Genomic DNA, 22,127 nt, shown 5'->3' on the forward strand with positions numbered 1-22,127 from the left:
CTTGTTGCTAGACAACGATTTAGCTGGTGGCAAAGTTATACCAGATCCTATAGTTTGTGCGAAAATCACTTTCAATGTCGCATCCGATGAAGAAGACGACGACCTAAATCCACCCTGTGCTGTTACTAGATCAATGACCAGAATAAAAGAAGTCAAGGCTGACCATGTTCAAAATCTCACCAAAGCTGGTTCATCTCATGAAATTGACCTCAATGACACTTTCCTGTTTGACCTTGATGGCAGTTCACATGAAAACAGACAACCATATAACAGCGAGTCCTCACTGAAAACCAGTGATGAAGATGGTCCAAATATACAGTTAGACCAGGGCAAGGACATCCTCAGTAGAAAGTAGCTACTGTCCGAGCAAAATAAGGACCCTGGTATTACCCAACTGAGCAAGAGGGCACTTCCACCATAAGAGACAGCCAATGTTGGAGAGTGTTTCTATACCAACGACGGGATCCTTATTCGAAAATGGCAACCACCTGATGCCCCACCAGATGAAGTATGGCGAGTCGTTCACCAGATAGTGGTCCCAATGATATATCGTTGGGACATCATGAGTTTGGCTCACGATAAACCCATGTCAAGTCATAAGACTTGTAACAGGATTTTGAGCAATTTTTATTGGGCTAAGTTAAGAAGGGATGTTTCTGCAATTTTTAAGTCTTGTCGTGTTTGCCAGATGGTTAGTAAACCTAATCAGAAAATTTCATCTGCCCTTCTACAACCCATTCCATCATTTGAAGAATCATTCAGTCGGGTGTTAATAGATTGTATAGGACCCTTGCCAAAACTAGGTCAGGGAACCAGTATCTACTTAATATCATGTGTACGTCCAGTCGATTCCCTGAAGCTATGCCCCTTAGGAATATTAAGGCAAAGAAATAGCCAAGGCCCTTACCAAGTTCTTCAGTTTTGTAGGAGTGCCTAAGGCTATTGAGACAGACCAAGGTTCAAATTTTATGTCAGGGTTGTTTCATCAGGTCATGCATGAGTTAGGTGTTAGACAATATAAGTCTACTGCTTAGCATCCCGAGTCTCAGGGGGCACTTGAACGTTTCCATCAACCCCTTAAAACTATTACAAAGTCACACCGTTATCAGTATTAAAAAGACTAGGATGAAAGGGTTCACCTTGTTTTATTTGCTGCACAAGAAGCAGTTCAGGAGTATCTAGGATTCAGTCCCTTTGAATTAGTTTTTGGACATAGTTAGAGGTTCATTGAATTTTTTAAAAAAGAAAAATGGCTAACTGAAACTAGTGCTCTTAATCTTCTAGACTATGTATCTAATTTTAAAGAGATACTTCATAATGTTTGTAAATTAGCACAATAAAATCTCAAGAGTTCTCAATCTAAAATGAAATTTCAGTATGACAAAGATGCTAGGAACAGAGTTTTTAAACCAGGTGATAAGGTTCTTATATTTTTGCCTGTTCCTGGTCATCCTTTGCTGGCCAGGCATTGTGGTCCTCATCAAATTGAAAGTAAGCTTAGTGGTGATGTGAACTATGTAGTTAAGACACCTAGCCGGCGTAAAGAAACACGAGTTTGCCACATTAACATGTTGAAAGAGTATTTTGATAGATGTGACCGAAATTCTGTAGTATCAGTTTCCACTTTAGCCAATGTTAAGACATTACAAAATTGTACTGACAATGAAATAAGTGTAGAAACTTGTGAAAAAAGAATGTCCGTTTAAAGAACTCCGAAATTCTTGCCAATCTGGATAATGAACTTTGACATTTGAATATTCAGCAAAGAGAACAAGTTCAACATACTTCAATCGTCACGGATGTTCCACAAAAGACAAATGCCGCTTGTCATGATGCTATAGTGGTGATGCATTGCCCATCAAGCAGCATTGCTATCGTTTAAATCCGTTAAAATTGCAGTACTTAAGAACAGAAGTCCAGTACATGCTGAACAATGACATTATCGAACCAAGTAAAAGTGACTGGAGCTCACCTTGTATTTTCGTACCAAAACCTGATGGTACCTACCGATTATGTACTGACTTTAGAAAAGTGAATTCTGTCACGAAAACAGACTCTTATCCGATTCTTAGAATTGATGACTGTATTGACAAAAGTGGAAATGGAAAATTTGTCAGTAAATTTGACCTATTGAAGGGTTACTGGCAAGTGCCATTGGCTGAAAGAGCCAAAGAAATCTCTGCATTTGTTACTCCCGATGGCCTCTTTCAACACCAAGTGATGCCGTTTGGTATGAAAACTGCTCCAGCGACCTTTCAGAGTATGATTCATTCCCTTCTACGACCTTCAAGGATGTGAAGCCTACATTGACGCATGGAAGGAACATATCCAAATCATGCGTGCATTCTTCGACATTCTGGCAAAAACAAATTTAACAGTGAACCTTGCAAAGAGTGACGTTTGTCATGTTACTGTAGAATATTTAGGTCATAAAGTATGTCAGGGTGATATTAATCCTGTTATGGCTAAAGTGGAGGCTATTGCAAAGTTCGCGATTCCTACAAACAAGAAGGAGTTAATGAGATTTTTGGGCATGGCAGGCTTTTACAGGAAATTTTGTCCAAATTTTTCTTCAACAGTTAGTCCACTTACGAACTTAATGCAAAAGAGGGCTAAATATGTACGGACAAAAGACTCGGTGCTGCTTTGTTTCAAGAACATAGTGACAATGTAGATAGAGTTGTTTAATATTTTTCAAAGAAACTTACAAAATTTGAACAGAATTATTCAACCATTGGAAAAGAGTATTTTGCTTTGTTATTAGCTTTGCAACATTTTTGGTGTTTATTTGAATGTTACTGTTTATACGGATCATAATACTCTCACGTTTTTTGCATAAAATGACAAACAAGAATCAAAGACTCACAAGATGGAGTTTATTATTGCTAGAGTATGATATTGATATCAAAGACAATGTTATACCAGATGCCTTATCAAGAGTGTGTTTTGTTATTTTGTTGTTGCTTTGATTGATGTATATTGTATAATTGTCATTCAAACTTTTTAAGTGGGGGTGTTGTGTACTACTTGTACTCAAATTGCCACCTGTGACCTAGATTGTTCTAGAACCTCATGCTTACTTACTTGTGCTCGGTTGACACCTGTGATCTAGATTGTTCTAGAACCCATCTGTACTTTCTTTAGTAGAAAGATGACGTAGCGGTTGCGTCATTGTCTTTCGAGATTGTACTAGAAAATTCATTCCTATTATAAATACACTGGAATTATTCTGATAAAAAAAAGCTCTGGTTAGACACTTTCTATGCATTTTGGATTATACTGGGAAATAGGATTTTGGAATTACTATTTTTGTTTGTATAGATTCTATTCGGATTTATTGCTCAACTACCGTAATTTAGTATTTTGCTATTGTTACAATTTGTTTCAATTATTAATTGTAAGTAAATGTTATTAATTGTTCTCCATTTTGAATTATCTAAAGGATTGATGAGATTTATCACTGTTCCTTTTCTTCACTTTTGCATCCAATAGCTTTGAAGGTATATCTTTCTCAAATATTACTTTCCTGACAAAAATTATAATATTCAATTATTTTTCAGAAATACTTGTATTTTTAGTATGCTTTGAATGCAAGCCTTCACTGCTTCCTTTCAATATGGTAAGCATTATCACACACATATGAAACGGATATGAATTTCTTCTAGTATGAACCGAGGGAAATCAACCAAGTTTACATTGGGCTTTCAAAAATGATTCTATCCGCACTTATTGCCTTGAATTGCCGAAGCCATAAAATACAATGTGGGCAGATAATTTGAAACGGCTACCATTTTCGTTTTTTTAAATTAACTATTAATATAATAGGCAGAGGAAATTGAAAATGGTAAAATCCCATCTCGATATGCTACGATTTTCTGTAATTATGGACAAACTTATCATTCTCAGAATTTTGGCTCGTCAAAAACCTTTGCGAAATTGGAGCTAAAGTATAGGTTGATCATATCAAACGATTGATGTATAACTAATAATCATGACCCTAATTTAGGATGTTAGATTTACAGGAGTGCAACGCGACAAACTCCCTATATATAAAGGTTTTTTTTTCTGAACGAAACTCACAGATCAAAAGCTCGTTTGTCTCGACTAAAATGAAAACTCTGCTTATATTGGTAAGAAATTTGTTAATTACGATAACATTTCCAATCTGAAATATATAGAAAGTGATTTTACATTTTGCATAGTTTCATCCTGTTAATATTCCTCTTTTCAGTGTTTCGTGGCTGGGGCGTTATGTGCAAGTAAGGGATATATTCTATCAAGTTATTTGTTTTCTATTTCATGTTTTCCCCTGAATTAATCAACATGGCGTGTTTTTTCCCACAGACACCTGCAACAAGAAGGCAGATATAGCCTTTGTCATTGATTCCTCTAGCAGTATTTGGCCACCAAACTTCGATACACAGGTTCGCTTTCTCTACGATGTCTTAGACGCATTCGACATTTCTCCCTCCAAAACCCAAATTGCTGCCGTGTCATACAGTGACGTCATCAAACCAGACTTTCAATTCAACACATATAAGACAAAAAATGACGTCTTGAACGCTATTCAAAATATCGTGTTCACTAAGGGTAGCGCAACACGAACCTACGAAGCTCTGAGGTATATGAATAACGAAATCTTTACCTCTAAAAATGGTGCGAGAGATGACGTCATCAAGATAGCAATAGTGATGACGGACGGCGAGACGAATCCGGGATCTGTGGATTATATATCGCTAGAACAAGCGAAAAAGAGGACCCTCGATGAGGCCAAGCGAGCCAGAGACAATGGCATTTATGTCTTTGCAATAGGTGTTGGGGGTGGTGTCATGGACGAGGTAAAACATATTTTGTATTTTCATTACTTCATGTTCATGGTTGATGTTTTAAAGTAGATGCCCAATGTACTTTTTTCCTATGATATTTGTTACTCCTAGGAACTGTATGGAATTGCTAGTGAAGTTGGAGCTGTTATGAAGGTCCCCACCTACGGAGAATTCAAAACAGATCAACTGCAGGAAATGTTAGAGAAAAAAACATGTGAAGGTATTCCAGCTTCTCAGTCTACAGTTCCGATCACGTGATACTTGTACATGAATGTAATTTTTTTTAAAGTAACACCAACATTTTCACCTTAACTTAAAAGTGCAATTTTTTCAGAAGGTGAGTCTACGTTTATGTCTCTGATGAAAACGTCTTTATGTTGCATTTTATCCTGTTTCTAGGTTTAGACATTGAACTGTCGACTATTTCCTCATATTTACATTTTCAATGTTCTTTACCAATTATACTGATAACCATTTCGTCCTGAATGCGATGCAGTTTTGAACAATGTGCATATAAATCTTGATAAAATTTAGCACTTTATTTTAACGACTGGAAATTGTTACAGATCTGACAGCAGAATATTCATAAACTAGTATATAAAAAATGAATTTTATTTTTGAAAATGCATGAAGGTATAATCTGCAACCTTTCACACCGTCATACTTTTCATGAGGCGCGTTAGCGCTTCTTGAAGTATGGCCGTGTGACGCGTTGAATTCCATACCCTTTTGTAAATAATCTCATATTCTTTCAAATATTTCTGATTCATGTGTTGAAATACTTTTAGTTGATCTTGCATTAAAGCAATCCCGTATTCTAAATTTTCCCGGAATTGATATTTTCCAGTGGGGGAGACAACGACATTGAGACCAGTTACCCAAGCCCAACGTAAGAATATTCAATACTAACAGAAACTTAAGTAAGTAAATAACTACCTAAGTATAATAAATACTTACAGAAAATTCACGGGTGTAATATAACTACTCATGTAAGTATAATGAATACTTACAGAAAACTTACGTAAGTGAAATAACGACTCACGTAAGTATAATAAATACCAACAGAAACCTTACAAACTTGTGGTTTCATTGATCGTCATTCGTAACACACCAAGTGTGTTATTCTATTATTGAAGTTAGAGCAAGAAATGAAAGTAATTTTTATTAAGAGTGAGAGGAATAAAGCTGTTCACAAATTCACTTATCAATGAAGTAATCAAACCATGGAAATTGATTCCCATGATGTCTAATATAAACCATACTATTACCAGAACGCATCTACTATATAAGTGATAGAAATATCCATATTTATTTCTAGAAAGTACTTGTAAGCGAACAAAACACAAAATTTCAGTCTTTAAGAAAATAAAGGGTCATTGTACATACACAAACGACACGATTGTATATAGTATCTTATTTGTTGAATATTTGTTTTGTTCAGAGTGCTACAAACACATTGCTGATGTGATATTTGCTATCGATCAATCAACAAGCATTTGGTCCCAAAAGAACTTCAGCATTGAACTAGACTTTGTAAATGATATGGTCCAGTCTTTTGACGTTGCCGCTGACGAGACTAGAATAGGGGCTCTTGTATTTAGCGACACAGCTAACCGCTTCCTGGATCTGCGAGATGGTTCTGATAAAGAATATGTCAAAAATATTATCCACGGTCGCAAATGGGAAAGAGGAGACACCTATATTGACAAGGCCTTTCAAAAGATGCGAGAGGGTTTTTCTCCGGCCAAAGGTGGTCGACCGGGTATTGTCCCCCAGATTGCAGTTTTGATCACTGACGGCGAAGCCACTGATTCTTACACCGCGATGGACGAAGCGAAAGCATTAAAGCGAGAGGGAGTCATAATATTTGCAATTGGTAGGTTTTAAAGTTTTTTGGCAATTGATTTGTTTATTCATGTGTACATTTCCCACTATAAATGGGGTGTTGGCCTTGTTTACATCCTTGTCTTGGTATAGCTTGATATTACTTTTGGAAATGCATAATTCAATATAAACTCTCATAAAAGTGCTACTTGATTTATTCTAAAAAAAAAAAAAAAAACCCAACCCAAACAAGTAAATTGGCATATTGACAGCTCCTTTTGAAAGATAGTCTAAATAAGACATTCTCTATGCATGTCTAAATTTTCTATTCCACTCTGATCGAGTGCGTTGCTGTATCCATTTTGAAGGAATGATGGGAGCGAAAAAATCAGAACTGGCGAAGTACGCGAGTAGTGACGACAACGTGTTCTACGTGAACAGTCTGCAGGCCCTAAGAAGCATTTCTGATGAGGTTTCCACGAGAGTGTGCAGAGCAGAACAATCATGAAGGTTTGCCACACAGGTGAGGATATCGACATTGCATATAAATATTGTACATGTAAAACTTATACGGTACCAATTTGATGCACCAGATGCGCATTTCGACAAATAATGTCTCTTCAGTGATGCTCAACCGAAATGTTTGAAATCCGAAATAACTATGAAGTTTTAGAGCTAAATATAGCCAAAATCAGCGTGCCAAAAAAGTGGAGTCATGTTATCACAAACTGGAATAGTATTGTTTTAAAAATATACTTGAAATATATCAATTGTCTTTACAGGCAATATTTTGATATTGTATAAATCTACAGGTAACGCACCAACCGTATCTTTAATTTACCAATATTCAATATAATCACCCGTAATATTTCATTCCAATAAACTTACTGGTAATAGTCTTATTGTGTATTTGCATCGGTAACTTTTTAACCGTATGAATTTACTTCTGATAGTTTGACTGTATACATGTATTTTTACCGGGGATATTTTGATTACATCAATCTACAAGTAATAGTTCAATTGTATATATTATTTTCAAATATATGAATTTACCGATATGTTGATGGCGCAGACATACCGGATTGAAATACCCTTATCATTGTAACATATGCGTTATAATAGCTTGTTTAAATATTTTTAAAAAGTGACAGTGGACTTTTTAAAGCAAGTAATATTTTCGAGTGTAAAAAGAATATTACTATATATTACTTTTATTGACCTCATGGAATACTTTTTTCTTTCACTCTCCATTCTCTTTCTCTGTGGCCTCAAATAGATGATACTTTTTTTGGGCCACTTAATATTAATTGTTTTTAAAAGTTATGAAAATGGCTACTAAAGTTATGATCATATGAATGAATTGAATAAATTTCATCGCATTTATTTTTATATCACGATTTCCCAATTACCTCCAATACAGTGGACAAACTTGGTATAATGTTAATAGCGAGGGGCAATATATCACAAGATTTTAACATCATATAGAAAATGCTCCTGATATTTTAAGAATTTCATAGTTCTACTGATCACGACCAGAATAAACCTAGAATTATATATCAGCTGAGGCATTTATTTGTTGTAGCAAGTGTCCTTCAGATTTAAATAAAACCTATCACTGTCGTTCACAGGTCTAATAATGAAATGTTTTTCCATGGATATGAAGACTGTGTTGCGGAGGAGAAATGAGACAGCTTAGTTGAAATCAATTTCACATTTATGTTTCTGTTTTATTTCATTAAATATGCAATTACCATTTGTCATTTAATGAAAAGAACCATAGAATTGTTGATATGCTGTCGATGGTTATAGAAATGACCAACCAATTCAGGATATTTAGCTTTATCCATATTACTAGAATTGAAGAATGCAGAACCATCTATTTGAGTTAAAAGAAAAACTTGTATACAAGATCCGAAAGAAGATTTTCAAACGAAATCATTTCCTCTAGTAGAACATGGGGTGTGGAATGGTTGAATGGCGATGCTCAGTACACGGGTTTTAGAATGGGATATGCTTTATCGTGTGGTCATACATATCGGTATCTGCAGACCGTGTTAAAACCTGATTTCAGTGTATTCCAAGAGAAGGAGGAAAGTGAGAGAGATTTCTGTTAGATGACAAAGAAACTAAGGCTTTTATATTCACATATTCTTCTTGGACAAAAACTCACCAGAGAGTATTTCAAAGTTTTGGTTACTGTTTGTCATTATAGCAGCTGGCTAACGTGAATTACACTCACAAACAAATGACTATCTATTGTATAATACAATATACTTTTACTGGTTATTACATTTAACTTTACAATACAGTGACAAACGTAAACTTTAAAATGTCCATGTACTTTATTTACATGCATACCAAAAACGTACCGTCATCTGCAGAGTCACAAGTTCTGAAAGAGAAAGGTTTTTGAAGGATTTAGTTGGTAAACAAAATTCTGTTTTCTGTATACTACAATAATCGAATATGTGTTTGGTCTTTCACTGAATTCTCGTCATTTAGAAACGAGAATCACGCGGGCCTGTCGAATATTACCTTAAAAATGGAGGTCCCATGTTGCCGCAGGCGTTGGCATGTTAAAGAACCCTCACTGCTACGGCCCTGAGTGCTACGTATAAGTTTAAATGTGGTACTTCACCTACAGTTATGACGTCTTAAAATGATGCTACAGGTGATGACGTCTCAAAATGATGCTACAGGTGATGACGTCTCAAAATGATGCTACAGGTGATGACGTCTCAAAATGATGCTACAGGTGATGACGTCTCAAAATGATGCTACAGGTGATGACGTCTCAAAATGATGCTACAGGTGATGACGTCTCAAAATGATGCTACAGGTGATGACGTCTCAAAAAAAATTCTCGACGACACGTAAATCAACAGCAACAAAAACAAACATGTATATCATAACCACCACTAAACAAGAGATTACTAGAGTGATTTAAAGTATATCATAACTACCACTAAACAAGAGATTTCTAGAGTGATTTATAGTATATCATAACCACCACTAAACAAGAGATTACTAGAGTGATTCATAGTATATCATAACCACCACTAAACAAGAGATTACTAGAGTGATTTATAGTATATCATAACCACCACTAAACAAGAGATTACTAGAGTGATTTAAAGTATATCATAGAAAGATTTTTATAATAGTAAGGAATATATGAAGCTGCTTTTGATCTTGGAATGGAAAATGGTATATTATTACCAGTGTTGACAAAGTAACTTAACTACAGTGTAGCACGGAAGACGGAAATGGGAAATGTGTAATTATCAGAAACTACAATCTCAATAGCAATGATGAAATATATTTATCTTTTCACCGACGTAGCTTCACACCCTCCACTTCATTTTCTCCACGGAATATAGGGTGGACCCGTCGGATCGCTAGCTGCAGAATTTCGATAAAATGAATTAAGAAAAACTCCAGAATAATATGGCACTTGTAATAATACTGATTTCGAATAAGCTGTAGAAATATGCATTCTATGTGCCTAAGATAAAACTCGTTTATATGGTTTCAGAGTTTGTTTGGTGCAGACCTCAATCATATTGCCAAAGAAATCAAATCGTCGGATATACTATACTGAAGATAACATATTGCCAAAGAAATCTAATCAGTTGTTGGATTAGCTATATTGAAGATAACGTAATTCATGGATTAGGTAGGTATATTGAAGATGATATGAATGTACTGACTCTTACGAGGGTGGATTTTTGACTGTGGGTTTGGAGGTCCAGCTGTAAATAGATAATGTTCGTGTATTGATTGTGTTATGATCGTGTTATGATCAATCATGCTTTGAAAAACCCCACATTGATTTATCAATTCTATGAAAATGTTTTAAACACTTTCATGTAAATATTGCATACAGTTGAGGGTTAGATAGAAAATTTTCAGGTGTGAAATTTTTAAGTGTTACTCTCAACTGCATGCACTATTTTTATTTCTATTCTTTCAAGTAATTTGATAGGTTTAGAAACTGCTGCCTAACGTGTTTCATATCGATTGTTTCGCCGTTCTTGGCACACTGATTTTGACTACAGATAACTCCGTTTACCTGATCAAGATAAAGGGCTCACGGCGGGTGTGACCGGTCGACAGGGGATGCATCCTCCTAATATGCACCTGATCCCACCTTTGGTATGTCCAGGGATTGGTGTTTGCCAAATTTCTATTTTTATTACTTGTGGAATTATGAGATTGATCACTGTTTCTTCACCTGACGTAAAACAAACTAACAACCATATTCATACAAGTTCTTGATACACGGTTTACATATAATTTCAGTAAATGCATATTCATACAAGTTCATGATACACAGTTTTGAGTAGTGTGAATGGTGCAATTTGTTGCATGTCATTTACGTAGTCCTTGTAGGCATAAATTTAGAACTATTTTGAACGTTATAGATGTCCACGCTCATTAAATGTTCAAACAAAGATACATTGTAGGATCCTGAAAATGTTTTACCAAGCCGCTACCTTTATTCTCCACAAATAATTACAGCTGTGAAGGAGAAACTCTAGTCGTATTGTGCCTCAAAGTATGCGAGAATTGATATAAAAATACCAATAACACTATTAATAAATTTGAAATTACAAAACTTTTCCAAAAACCAAAAGCATCATACCGTATGGCATTTCAAGATTTTATGATACAAGTCCTCACAATAAATTGATGATTAGACGTTTTGACGTCATAGAGAGCTGTTTCTTTAATAAGGATGGAATTCAGAAATATTCATATATTGTGATCACTCCTCCAAAAATTACTTGTTAAACACCATCCTCATTCTACGTACAAGTACTCTGAAGACCATGTTAAAATATATGTTGGAGTCCGTCATTAGCAATAACTATATACTCTTTGGAGATCAGGTCGTCCAACACATTGTTGGAATTACCATGGACACAATTTATGCCATTTCATTATTTGTACCTGACTTGTTTTGTATTAGCATAAGGGAAAATTTATTCCAAAGATTTTTACATGAGAAGAAATAATCTCTTGTTGTGGCTTTTAAGTCGTAGTTTAGGTATACTGACGACATTTTTCTCTATTAACAACAGTAATGGCAAACTAAAAACAAAACGTTATAACAAATGGGATGACTTCAGCTTCTCCATCATCAACTTCCCATAATTTTATAGCAATATTTCACCTACATATGGTGTATGTCTCTTAACTAATCGCAAACGTAATAACATGTTCTGCGTATGAACAATTTTTGAATCGAAGCACGCTACTGACAACAAAGGTGTTTTAGAGGTTTCAACAGTCTCGTTGAAAGTCACATTTCGCAAATCCAATGTTTTTTTTATAATGATTATATTTTGAAATACAGTCTGTTATTGGTCGAATGGTCTGTCTTTCTTCATACCAATTGTTAGGCTGACCTTAACATACTGATTTTGACTACAGCGGGTGTGACCGGACAACAGGGATGCTTACTCCTCTTAGACACCTGATACAGGTTGTGGTGTTTCCGGAGCTCAGTGTGTCCCCGGTTCTCCACTTTGATTGTTTGATATTCGTAGGATTGGTTAACTATATATCGTTAACCGATTGGTGACTGTATTATCTGCCATAATACTATCCATCTCATTGCGATCCAGCCTCACCCTCCAACACCTCCCAAATGCACCAACATAGTGAAGTTGAAGTGTGTTGTAGTAATATACATACACTGTATGCTCCGTATGGGACGTATGGGTTGTCCCATGGTTTAAAAATAAATAAATATAAATAGATAAGGATCATCGTGTACCAACACGTCTGATGACTGTGGTACTGTCTTTTGGTGGCCGGACACATACATGTGGTCATAAGTCATAAATTATAATGAAATAAAAAAGTAACTTATAATTTATTTTAAAAAATATTTAAAATGATATCGATTTAATTATAAATAGGTAATTTATCGGTTGTCATTTTTAAAGCTATGTATTTGATGAAATATTTTCATAGAAGTAGCACTTAAACATCGTGCTTTCCTCATTTTGTTCAGGTGTGTCAAATGTAGTTGTGATATGGCACTGTGTGTGCGTGTGTCTTATGCTATTTTTTCTTCTTTCCTATTATGTCATGTATTCATATCTAGGTAATAATTTTATCACTAATTAGGTGTGTCTTATGCTATACCCCCCCCCCCTTTTCTTTTATATCGTATTCATGTTTAGATACTAATCTTAGATGTTAGTTTTATGTCTGTGTATATGTTTTAATGCAGGACCACAATGGAAACTAGCTATATGTTAATTTGTGTTATCCTGGATAAATAACGGCTATTATCATTATTATTTAATAAAATTGAAAATTATAAATAAGTAATAAAATTGAAACAGAAAACTTATTATTTTATTTAATAATTTTATTTAATATATTTAATAAGTTTTATTTAATTTCTAATAATAATAATAATTTTTAATATTTATAAGGATTTTTATTTAATTTATTTAATACTTTATCTTAATAATTTATTTAGTAATTTTAGTAATAATTTTTATTTAATTTATTTAATAACATTAATAATTATTATATTTATGTTACTACAACACACTTCAACTTCACTATGTTGGTGCATTTGGGAGGTGTTGGAGGGTGAGGCTGGATCACAATCCTACGAATATCAAACAAACAGGGAATGCTTACTTCTCTTAGACACCTGGTACAGCCTGTGGTGTTTCCAGAGCTCAGTATTTCCCCTGTTCTCCACTTTGATCTCCTTAAAGGGTTGATGAGATTATCATCACTTTTGCATTTAATGGATTCGAAGTATTTTTCTCTAATATTAGATTTGTGACAAAAACTCAATCATATTCCATTATTCATCAGACATACTTGTCTCTTTGGTATGACTTGAATGCAAGTCCTCACTGATTTACTTTCAATATGTTAAGCCTTTTCACACACATATGAAACAGATATGAATTTCTTCTAGCATGGACCGAGGACAATCAACTACGTTTACATTGAGCTTTAAAAATGATTCTATCCGCGCTTATTGCCTTGAATTGCCGAAGCCAAAAAAAAAAAAAATAAGTGGGCAGATAATTTGAAACAGTTACCATTTTCGTTTTTTACTAATTATTGATATAATAGGCAGAGGAAATTGAAAGTGGTAAAATCCCATCTCGAGATGCTGTTATTTTCTGTCATTTTGGACAAACTTATTATTCTCAGAATTTTGGCTCGTCAAAACCTTTGCGAAATTGGAGCTAAAGTAAAGGTTGATCATATCAAACGATTGATGTATAGTTATTAATCATGACCCTAATTTAGGATGTTAGATTTACAGGAGTGCAACGCGACAAGCTCCCTATATATAAAGCGGTTTTCTGAACAAAAATGACAGATCAAAAGCTCGTTTGTCTAAACGAAAAACAGAATGTGGATGAAAACTCTGTTGATATTGGTAAGAAATTTGTTAATTATGATACATGTAGCATTTTTAATCTGACACATCCAGAATGTAGTTTTAAACTTTGCATATTTCCACCCTGTTAATTCATCTTTTCAGTGTTTCGTGGCTGGTGCGTTATGTGCAAGTAAGGGATATATTTATTTCATAAAAAGTTTTTTGTTTTTCCTTTGACGTTTTCCCTTGAATAAATTCTAATGCTAATTAACACGGCGTTTTCTTCATCCACAGACAAGTGCAGCAAGAAGGCAGATATAGCCTTTGTTATTGATTCCTCTAGCAGTATTTGGCCACCAAACTTCGATACACAGGTTCACTTTCTCTACGATGTCTTAGACGCATTCGACATTTCTCCCTCCAAAACCCAAATTGCTGCTGTATCATACAGTGACGTCATCAAACCAGACTTTCAATTCAACTCATACAAGACAAAAAACGACGTCTTGAACGCTATTCAAAATATTGTGTTCACTAAGGGTAGCGCAACACGAACCTACGAAGCTCTGAGGTACATGAATAACAAAATCTTTACCTCTAAAAACGGTGCGAGAGATGACGTCATCAAGATAGCAATAGTGATGACGGACGGCGAGACGAATCCGGGCTCCGTGGATTATATATCGCTAGAAAAAGCGAGAAAGAGGACCCTTGAAGAGGCCAAGCGAGCAAGAGACAATGGCATTTATGTCTTTGCAATAGGTGTTGGGGGTAGAGTCATGGACGAGGTAAAACATTTTGTATTTTCATTACTTCATTTTCATGGTTGATGTTTTAAAGTAGATACCCAATGTACATTTTTCTATCTTATTTGTTACTCCTAGGAACTGTATGGAATTGCTAGTGAAGCTGGAGCTGTTATGAAGGTCCCCACCTACGGAGAATTCAAAACAGATCAACTGCAGGAAATGTTGGAGAAAAAAACATGTGAAGGTATTCCAGCTTTTCAGTCTACGCTTACAATCACGTGATACATGTACATGTATGCACATTTGTAAAAGTAACACCAACATTTTCACCTTTAAAAGTACCCAAATATTGTAACTACACCAGCACTTCAAAGTGCAATGTCTTCCAAACATTTAAATTCCTTCAACTTATATAACTCTTTCTAGGTAAAGACATTGCACTGTCGAATAATTCCTCATATTTACATTTCCAATGTTCTATACCAGTTATACTGGTAACAATGTTGTCCCGAATGTGATGCAGTTGTGAACAATGTTCGTATGAATCTTGATAAAATTTAGTACTCTATTTTATCGGTTGTGAAACCTTACAGATATGAAAGCAGAATATTTATATATGTGAATTTTAAATTTCATTTTTGAAAATGCCTGAAGGTAGAATCTGCAACGCTTCATCCCAGAATGATTTCTATGAGGCGCATTGGTGTTTCTTAAAGTATGCTGGTGTGAAGAGTTGCAGTTCATGCCTTTTCGTAAATGATATAATATTCTTTCAACTATTTGATTCATGTGTTGAATACTTTGTAGCTGCTCCTGCATTAAAGCAACCCTGTATTCTAAAGATTTACCGGAATTGATATTTTCCAGTGGGGGAGACAACGACGTTGAGACCACCTGCCCAAGCTGAACGTAAGAATATTTAGTAATTACAGAAACCTTACGTAAGTAAAATAACGACTCACGTAAGTATGATAAATACTTACAGAAAACTCACGTAAGTAAAATAAGGACTCGCGTATGTATGATCAATATCTAAAGAAAATTTAAGTAAGTAAATTAACAACCGACACAAGTATAATATATACTAAAGCAAACTTACGTAAGTAAAATAACGACTTATAAAAGTATATCAAATACTCAGAGATAACCTGCGTATGTAAAATAACGACTGAAGTAAGTATGATAAATATTTACAGAAAACTTTCGTATATTAAATAACAGCTCACGTAAGTATGATAAATACTAACAGAATTTTTTTATATAAGTGAAATAACGATTTACATAAGTACAATAAATACCACCAGAAACCTTACCAACTTGTGGCTTCATTGATTGTCATTAGTTAAACACTAAGTGTGTTATTCTATTATTGAAGTAAGAGCAAGAAATCAGAGTAGTTTTTATTTCGGGGTGAGAGGAAGAAAGCTATTCACGAAATTCACTTATCAATGAAGTAACAAGAAACATTGGTACAAGCACCAAATTTATGGGCCGGAAAGATTTTGAGAAGTACATAAACTAAATATTTTAAGAAAAGGTGTTCCAAAGATATCCTTTGTTTAAAAGCGCGCGAAAATTAAAACGCAAAGGCTGGCAACAATTTAGAGAAATTTCGATCAATTCAGAACTAACAGAAAGAAATCGTTAATTATCTGAAGTTTCTATTCATTGGAACACTTCAACATTAACACGCATCTGTCCCGTAGAAACGCACGCGCCTTCATATAATGCGTCGGCTCGTGCCGGCCCATAATCAAACCATGAAAATTGATACCAATGATATCTAATATAAACCATAATATGTCTTACGGTTGATCCGCCCATTCATTGAACGCGGGAAACATAACGCAAATGATGTAATCAGTGCATTGTGATGTCATATTCAGCGTCAGTGTTGAGCAAATTCACAAACATAGGAGACATGGTACCATCGCTGTAATCGAGGAGTGATTATATATATGATTAAGAAAATAAGATTTACATGCTTACGGATTTCAATATGCAGCATCTCAGAACGAGGTGAAATTCGTGTTTTAATTTTGAATGCCAAAAATACAAGACTGACGTGCAGTTTTCAACCAAACACTTAGTTTGTTAAAAATGAATGGTATGATGATCAATGTTACAGTTTTTAGCCAATCATCAAATAATAAAACAATAATACGACTAAATAGATGAACGAGTTTATGAGTTTCTTTAAATAAAAATATACGATATATTTACTCTTACTGTTTTAAGACTTTCAATTTGTTGGTTAATTTTGTTAAGTTTTAAATGTCTTTTAAATTGCAAACGGGATATATTGTTGTTGTTTACACATGTATATTGTTTGAATTGAAAGAGAGAAAAAGTCGAAGGAAATATGACGTCACATTGCACGGTTTACGTTGGATACCATTATATTTCCCGTGGTAAATGAATCTAGACGGATAAATTTATCCCCATTTGTTCTAACCTCTTAATATTTAGATGTTACTGGGCGTTTAGCACAAGGGGAAATTCATAAATAAAATAAATATATATTTTAAAGTGGATTCTAAATTACCGTACTTAATCGAATTAAAAACACAAACAACCATTTCATGCTTCACTCGGTCCAACGGTCACATCGTATATATATACTATATCGCGTGCACTATATAAGTGATAGAAATATCCATCTCTATATCTACAAAGGTACATGTAAGTGAACAAAACACAAAATTTCAGTCTTCTAAAAAATGAAATGTTCCGCCATTGTACATACACAGACAATTGTATATATCATTTTATTTGTCGAATATATGTTTTGTTCAGAGTGCTACAAACATACCGCTGATGTGATATTTGCTATCGATCAATCAGACAGCATTGGGAAAAAGAACTTCAACATTGAACTAGACTTTGTAAATGATCTCGTGCAATCTTTCAACGTTGCCTCTGACGAGACTAGAATAGGGGCTCTTGTATTTAGCACCACAGCTACCCGCTTCCTGGAGCTGCGAGATGGTGTAGATAAAGAATATGTTAAAAATACTATCCACAGTGTCCAATGGGGAAGAGGAAGCACCTTCATTGGCAAGGCCTTTAAAAAGATGCGGGAGGGTTTCTCTCCGGCCAAAGGTGGTCGACCAAGTCTTGTCCCCCAGATTGCAGTTCTGATCACAGATGGCCAAGCCTTTGATCATGACACTGCTGAGATCGAAACGAAAGCATTAAAGCAACAAGGAATCACGATATTTGTAATTGGTAAGTTTTTAAATGCTGTTGGTAATACGGGATATCGGAACTATAAAAATTTGGAACTCTTCAGAAAATGAAATACGAAAATGATACCTCACTTGGGCAACTCTTATACAAATTCGTGATGCTAACGACTCATCTGTCATACATAAAGATCTGCTTGATGTAATTAATTAATTGATTGATTGTATATTGTTTAACGTCCCTCGAGAGAATCTTTCACTCATATGGAGACGTCGCAATTGCCGGTGAAGGGCTGCAAATTTAGACCTATGCTCGGCGCTTACGGCCTTTGAGCAGGAAGGGTTCTTTATCGTGCCACACCTGCTGTGACATGGGACCTCGGTTTTTGCGGTCTCATCCGAAGAAGGACCGCCCCATTTAATTGCCTCTTACGACAAGCAAGGAATATTGAAGACCTATTCCCACGGGACGGCTTGATTTGAAGATTATTTTTACAGAATGTCGTTAGCGAATACCCTAGTACCAAAACATAAGATAAATTTCTGATGTTTGGTAGCGGAGACAAAACAAAAAAATCGACAATACGGTTCATTTACTCTACTGTATGTACATTTACATGAAGATAGATACTTGCTGAGATTTTCTCGAGTCATTATAACAACCGACCGCTATGAAATGATAAAAAATTGATGTATAAATCACAATTTATGCATCAATCTCCAGACACATACAATTGTGAAAATGCAAAGTTGAACCCAACTTCACAAGTCAAGGGTTATTGATTCATTACCTCGCACTAACCCTTGACATCAGTCACTATATAAAAGTTGTGAAGATGAGATGAACCGATCAATTGTGACATTCCCCTTTTTTGTACGAAAGAACTACTTTTCTTGCTACATGTAACAAAAAAGTTTCATAGAGATATAACGACATTTTTCTTCTCCGTTTGCTTCCCACCCCACAACTTTGAAAGACGACGCAAAGTGCCTTGACTCACTATATCTTATAGTAACGTGTACTTGATTCATGAAAAGTTGCCCAAGTTAACGCAGGAAACGTGATCTCGTTGGACCTCTCCAGAATCGGAGACGAAATAATGGTTCCGATATCCCGTGTTGATCCTTATCTAGGCATACCTTGATACTACTTTTAGAAATACGTATTTCAATATCAACTCATATAAGAGTGCGACAAGACAAGAGGTTCACAGGCCTTTTCGGTCACATGAGTACTAGTAAAAAGTATCGCTACTCTCAAAGGCTGTGAAATCTAGAGAGAAAAAATTCATGTTCTGAATATTCAGCAACAGTATAAAACAAGACGTGTTCTTAAAACTTCAATGCCCTCAAAAGTGTATACACCGATGAAAGGACTTACATAATATAAGATGTGTAAGAACATCAAAAGATATGACTAATTTGGATCCATCCTACATTCAAAACCCTGGTTTGTGAAATTCAGCATTTTTTGTACATCCATTTTTGCTATTCCTAAGTATGCATTTAGATTTTATACAGTATCAGTAAACTTAAATAAGTCGTTACCATAATATCAAACCCTTGGGATCATGGAATTTTTTTTGGTAAAGGACTACCTACTCCTTTTAAACATCCATTTAGTTTCAGTTTAGTATTAATAGTACTACAAAAGATGGTATTCAAATGTTTTACACATAAGCATTAGATACTAAGCTTGGTCCCGCTCTGGGGTCCGACAACCTACCCCGGGGATTATGAAATTTAGAATTTTGGTAAAGGCCTTGCTATGCATTTAGTTTTTCTTACACATGTGCGGTTCTAGAGAAGAAGATTTTCAAAATTGGTCAATTGTGGTCAGTTTTTGCCCTTCCCCTAATGCGTCAGGGGTGCGGGACTCCTGAAATTTACAATTCATGTCCCCTTTGTTCCAAAGATGCTTCATACCAAATTTGAAAAGAACTGGAATGGTAGTTATCAAGAAGTTATAAAACATGTTCAATTGTTAACGTACGGGACGACAACCAATTGCAATAGATCACCTGAGTTTACTCAGGTGACATAACAAGTAGGATTGCAAAGTTTTTGAACCCATTAAAGTAAATTGACATATTGACAGCTCCTTTTGAAAGAACGTCTAAATAGGACATTCTCTTTGCGTCTCTAAATTTCTGTTCTGTATTCATTTTGAAGGAACGATGGAGGCGAAAAAATCACAAATGGTGAAGTACGCGAGCAGTGAGGACAACGTGTTCTACGTGAACAGTCCGCAAGCTTTAAGAGGCATTTCTGATGAGGTTTCCACGAGAATGTGCAAAGCACAGCAATCATGAAGATTTATCACACAGGTGAGGGTATCGACATTGTACATACATGTATATACAAATCTCACACACTGGAATATTATTGTTTTTAAAATATACTTGAAATATATCAATTGTCTTTACAGGCAATATCTTGATATTGTATAAATCTATAGGTAACATTTCAATGGTATTAATTTACAAATATTGAATATAATCATCCGTAACATTTTAATTGGTAAAATATACCGGTAATACATTTATTGTATAATTTTGTCGATCAAATTTCAATCGTATAGATTTACATGTGATATTTCGACTGTATATTCTTATCGGGAATATTTCACTTACATAGATCTACAATTAATATTTCAAATACATATACATGTACGCACCGGTATTATTTTTTTAAATATATAAATATACAGATATTATTTTGATGGGTCAGACATACTGGATTGAAATACCCCATCATTCCGATATAATAGCTTGTTTTAACTAAATAAAAAGTGACAGTGGACTTTTGAAAGCAAGTAATATCGAGTGTAAAAGAGAATATTAGTATACATGTATATTACTTTTATTGATCACATCAAAGATACATCATATTTTCTCTCACTCTCCCTATCTTTCTCTAACATCATAAGGACAACTTTCTATCAGTGATGAAAATGGATGCGGGATGATTTCAGCTTCTTCATCGTCAACTTCCCATACTTATGTAGCAATATTCCATAATCACCTGCATATGGTGTTTATATATCTCAACTGGTTCGATATGCAAGAGCTTGTTCTGGGTATAGTCAGTTTTTAAATCGAGGCAAGCTACTGACAAACAAGTTGATGGTACAGGGGTTTCAACAGTCTCGGCTGAAGTCAGCACTTCGCAAATTCTATGGTCGTTATGACGATCTAGTTCGTCAATACAACCTATCATTGGGTCAAATCTGTTTGACGAGTTTCATACCGATTGTTAGACCGTTCTTGGCACACTGGTTTTGACTAGCGATAACTCCGTTTACCTGATCAAGATATAGGGCTCAAGGCGGGAGTGACCGGTCGACAGGGGATTCTTACTCCTCCTAGGCACATCTGGTGTGTCCAGGGGTCCATGTTTGCCCAACTATTTATTTTGTATTGTTTATAGGAGTTATGAGATTGATCACTGTTCGTTATCTTCACCTCTCATGATAGAGTTATGCTGTTATGAATGAAAGGAATAAATTCCATCGCATTAATTTTTAGATCACAATTTCTCACAATGATAACCGATACAGAGGGGAAACGTTGTATACAGTTATATAGGAAGGGACAATAGATCACAACATTTTAACATCATAATATATAAATTATTAAGTTCCTGATATTTTAGGTATTTCATAGTTGTACTAATTACGACCAAAAATTACATATCAACTAATGCATCCATCTTTGTAGCAAGTGTCATTTAAATTTAAATAAAACCTTTCACTGTCGTTCACAGGACTAATAATGAAATATTCTTCCTTGGATATGACGACTGTGATGCGGACGAGAAATGAGACAGCTTAGTTGAAATCCATTTCACATTTATGTCTCTGTTTTATTTCATTAAATATGTAATTACCATTTGTCATTCAATTAAGAGAAACATAGAATTGTTGATATGCTGTCAATGGTTATAGAAATGACCAAATATCCCATTGAGGATATTTACATTTGATGTAAAATTCACGTTACTACAATAGAACAATGCCAAAGTAGATTTTCAAACGAAATAATTTGCTCTAGTAGAACATGGGGTGTGGAATGGTAGAATGGCGATGCTAAGTACACGAGTTTAAGAATTGGATATGTTTTATCGTGTGGTCATGCATACCGGTATCTGCAGACCGTGTTAAAACCTGATT

The 22,127-nt window shown here is 35.0% G+C and overlaps 2 protein-coding genes across 2 annotated transcripts; both read left to right on the plus strand.

Annotated features, from left to right (window-relative positions):
* Positions 1-4,041: 4,041 nt before the first annotated feature.
* LOC130050104 (collagen alpha-6(VI) chain-like) lies at positions 4,042-8,401 on the plus strand. Its single transcript, XM_056148924.1, has 8 exons — positions 4,042-4,130; positions 4,232-4,259; positions 4,345-4,838; positions 4,938-5,046; positions 5,674-5,715; positions 6,268-6,702; positions 7,019-7,173; positions 8,279-8,401. The coding sequence occupies exons 1-7, from the start codon at positions 4,110-4,112 to the stop codon at positions 7,156-7,158; spliced, it is 1,269 nt and encodes a 422-aa protein (XP_056004899.1). The 5' UTR covers positions 4,042-4,109; the 3' UTR covers positions 7,159-7,173; positions 8,279-8,401.
* A 5,595-nt stretch (positions 8,402-13,996) lies between these two features.
* On the plus strand, positions 13,997-21,846 carry LOC130050102 (collagen alpha-6(VI) chain-like). Its single transcript, XM_056148918.1, has 8 exons — positions 13,997-14,079; positions 14,185-14,212; positions 14,317-14,810; positions 14,907-15,015; positions 15,639-15,680; positions 17,568-17,999; positions 20,129-20,283; positions 21,722-21,846. The coding sequence occupies exons 1-7, from the start codon at positions 14,053-14,055 to the stop codon at positions 20,266-20,268; spliced, it is 1,272 nt and encodes a 423-aa protein (XP_056004893.1). The 5' UTR covers positions 13,997-14,052; the 3' UTR covers positions 20,269-20,283; positions 21,722-21,846.
* The last annotated feature ends 281 nt before the right edge of the window (positions 21,847-22,127 follow it).

The sequence above is a fragment of the Ostrea edulis genome, chromosome 1 (genome assembly GCF_947568905.1).
Source record: "Ostrea edulis chromosome 1, xbOstEdul1.1, whole genome shotgun sequence".
NCBI lineage: Eukaryota > Metazoa > Mollusca > Bivalvia > Ostreida > Ostreidae > Ostrea > Ostrea edulis.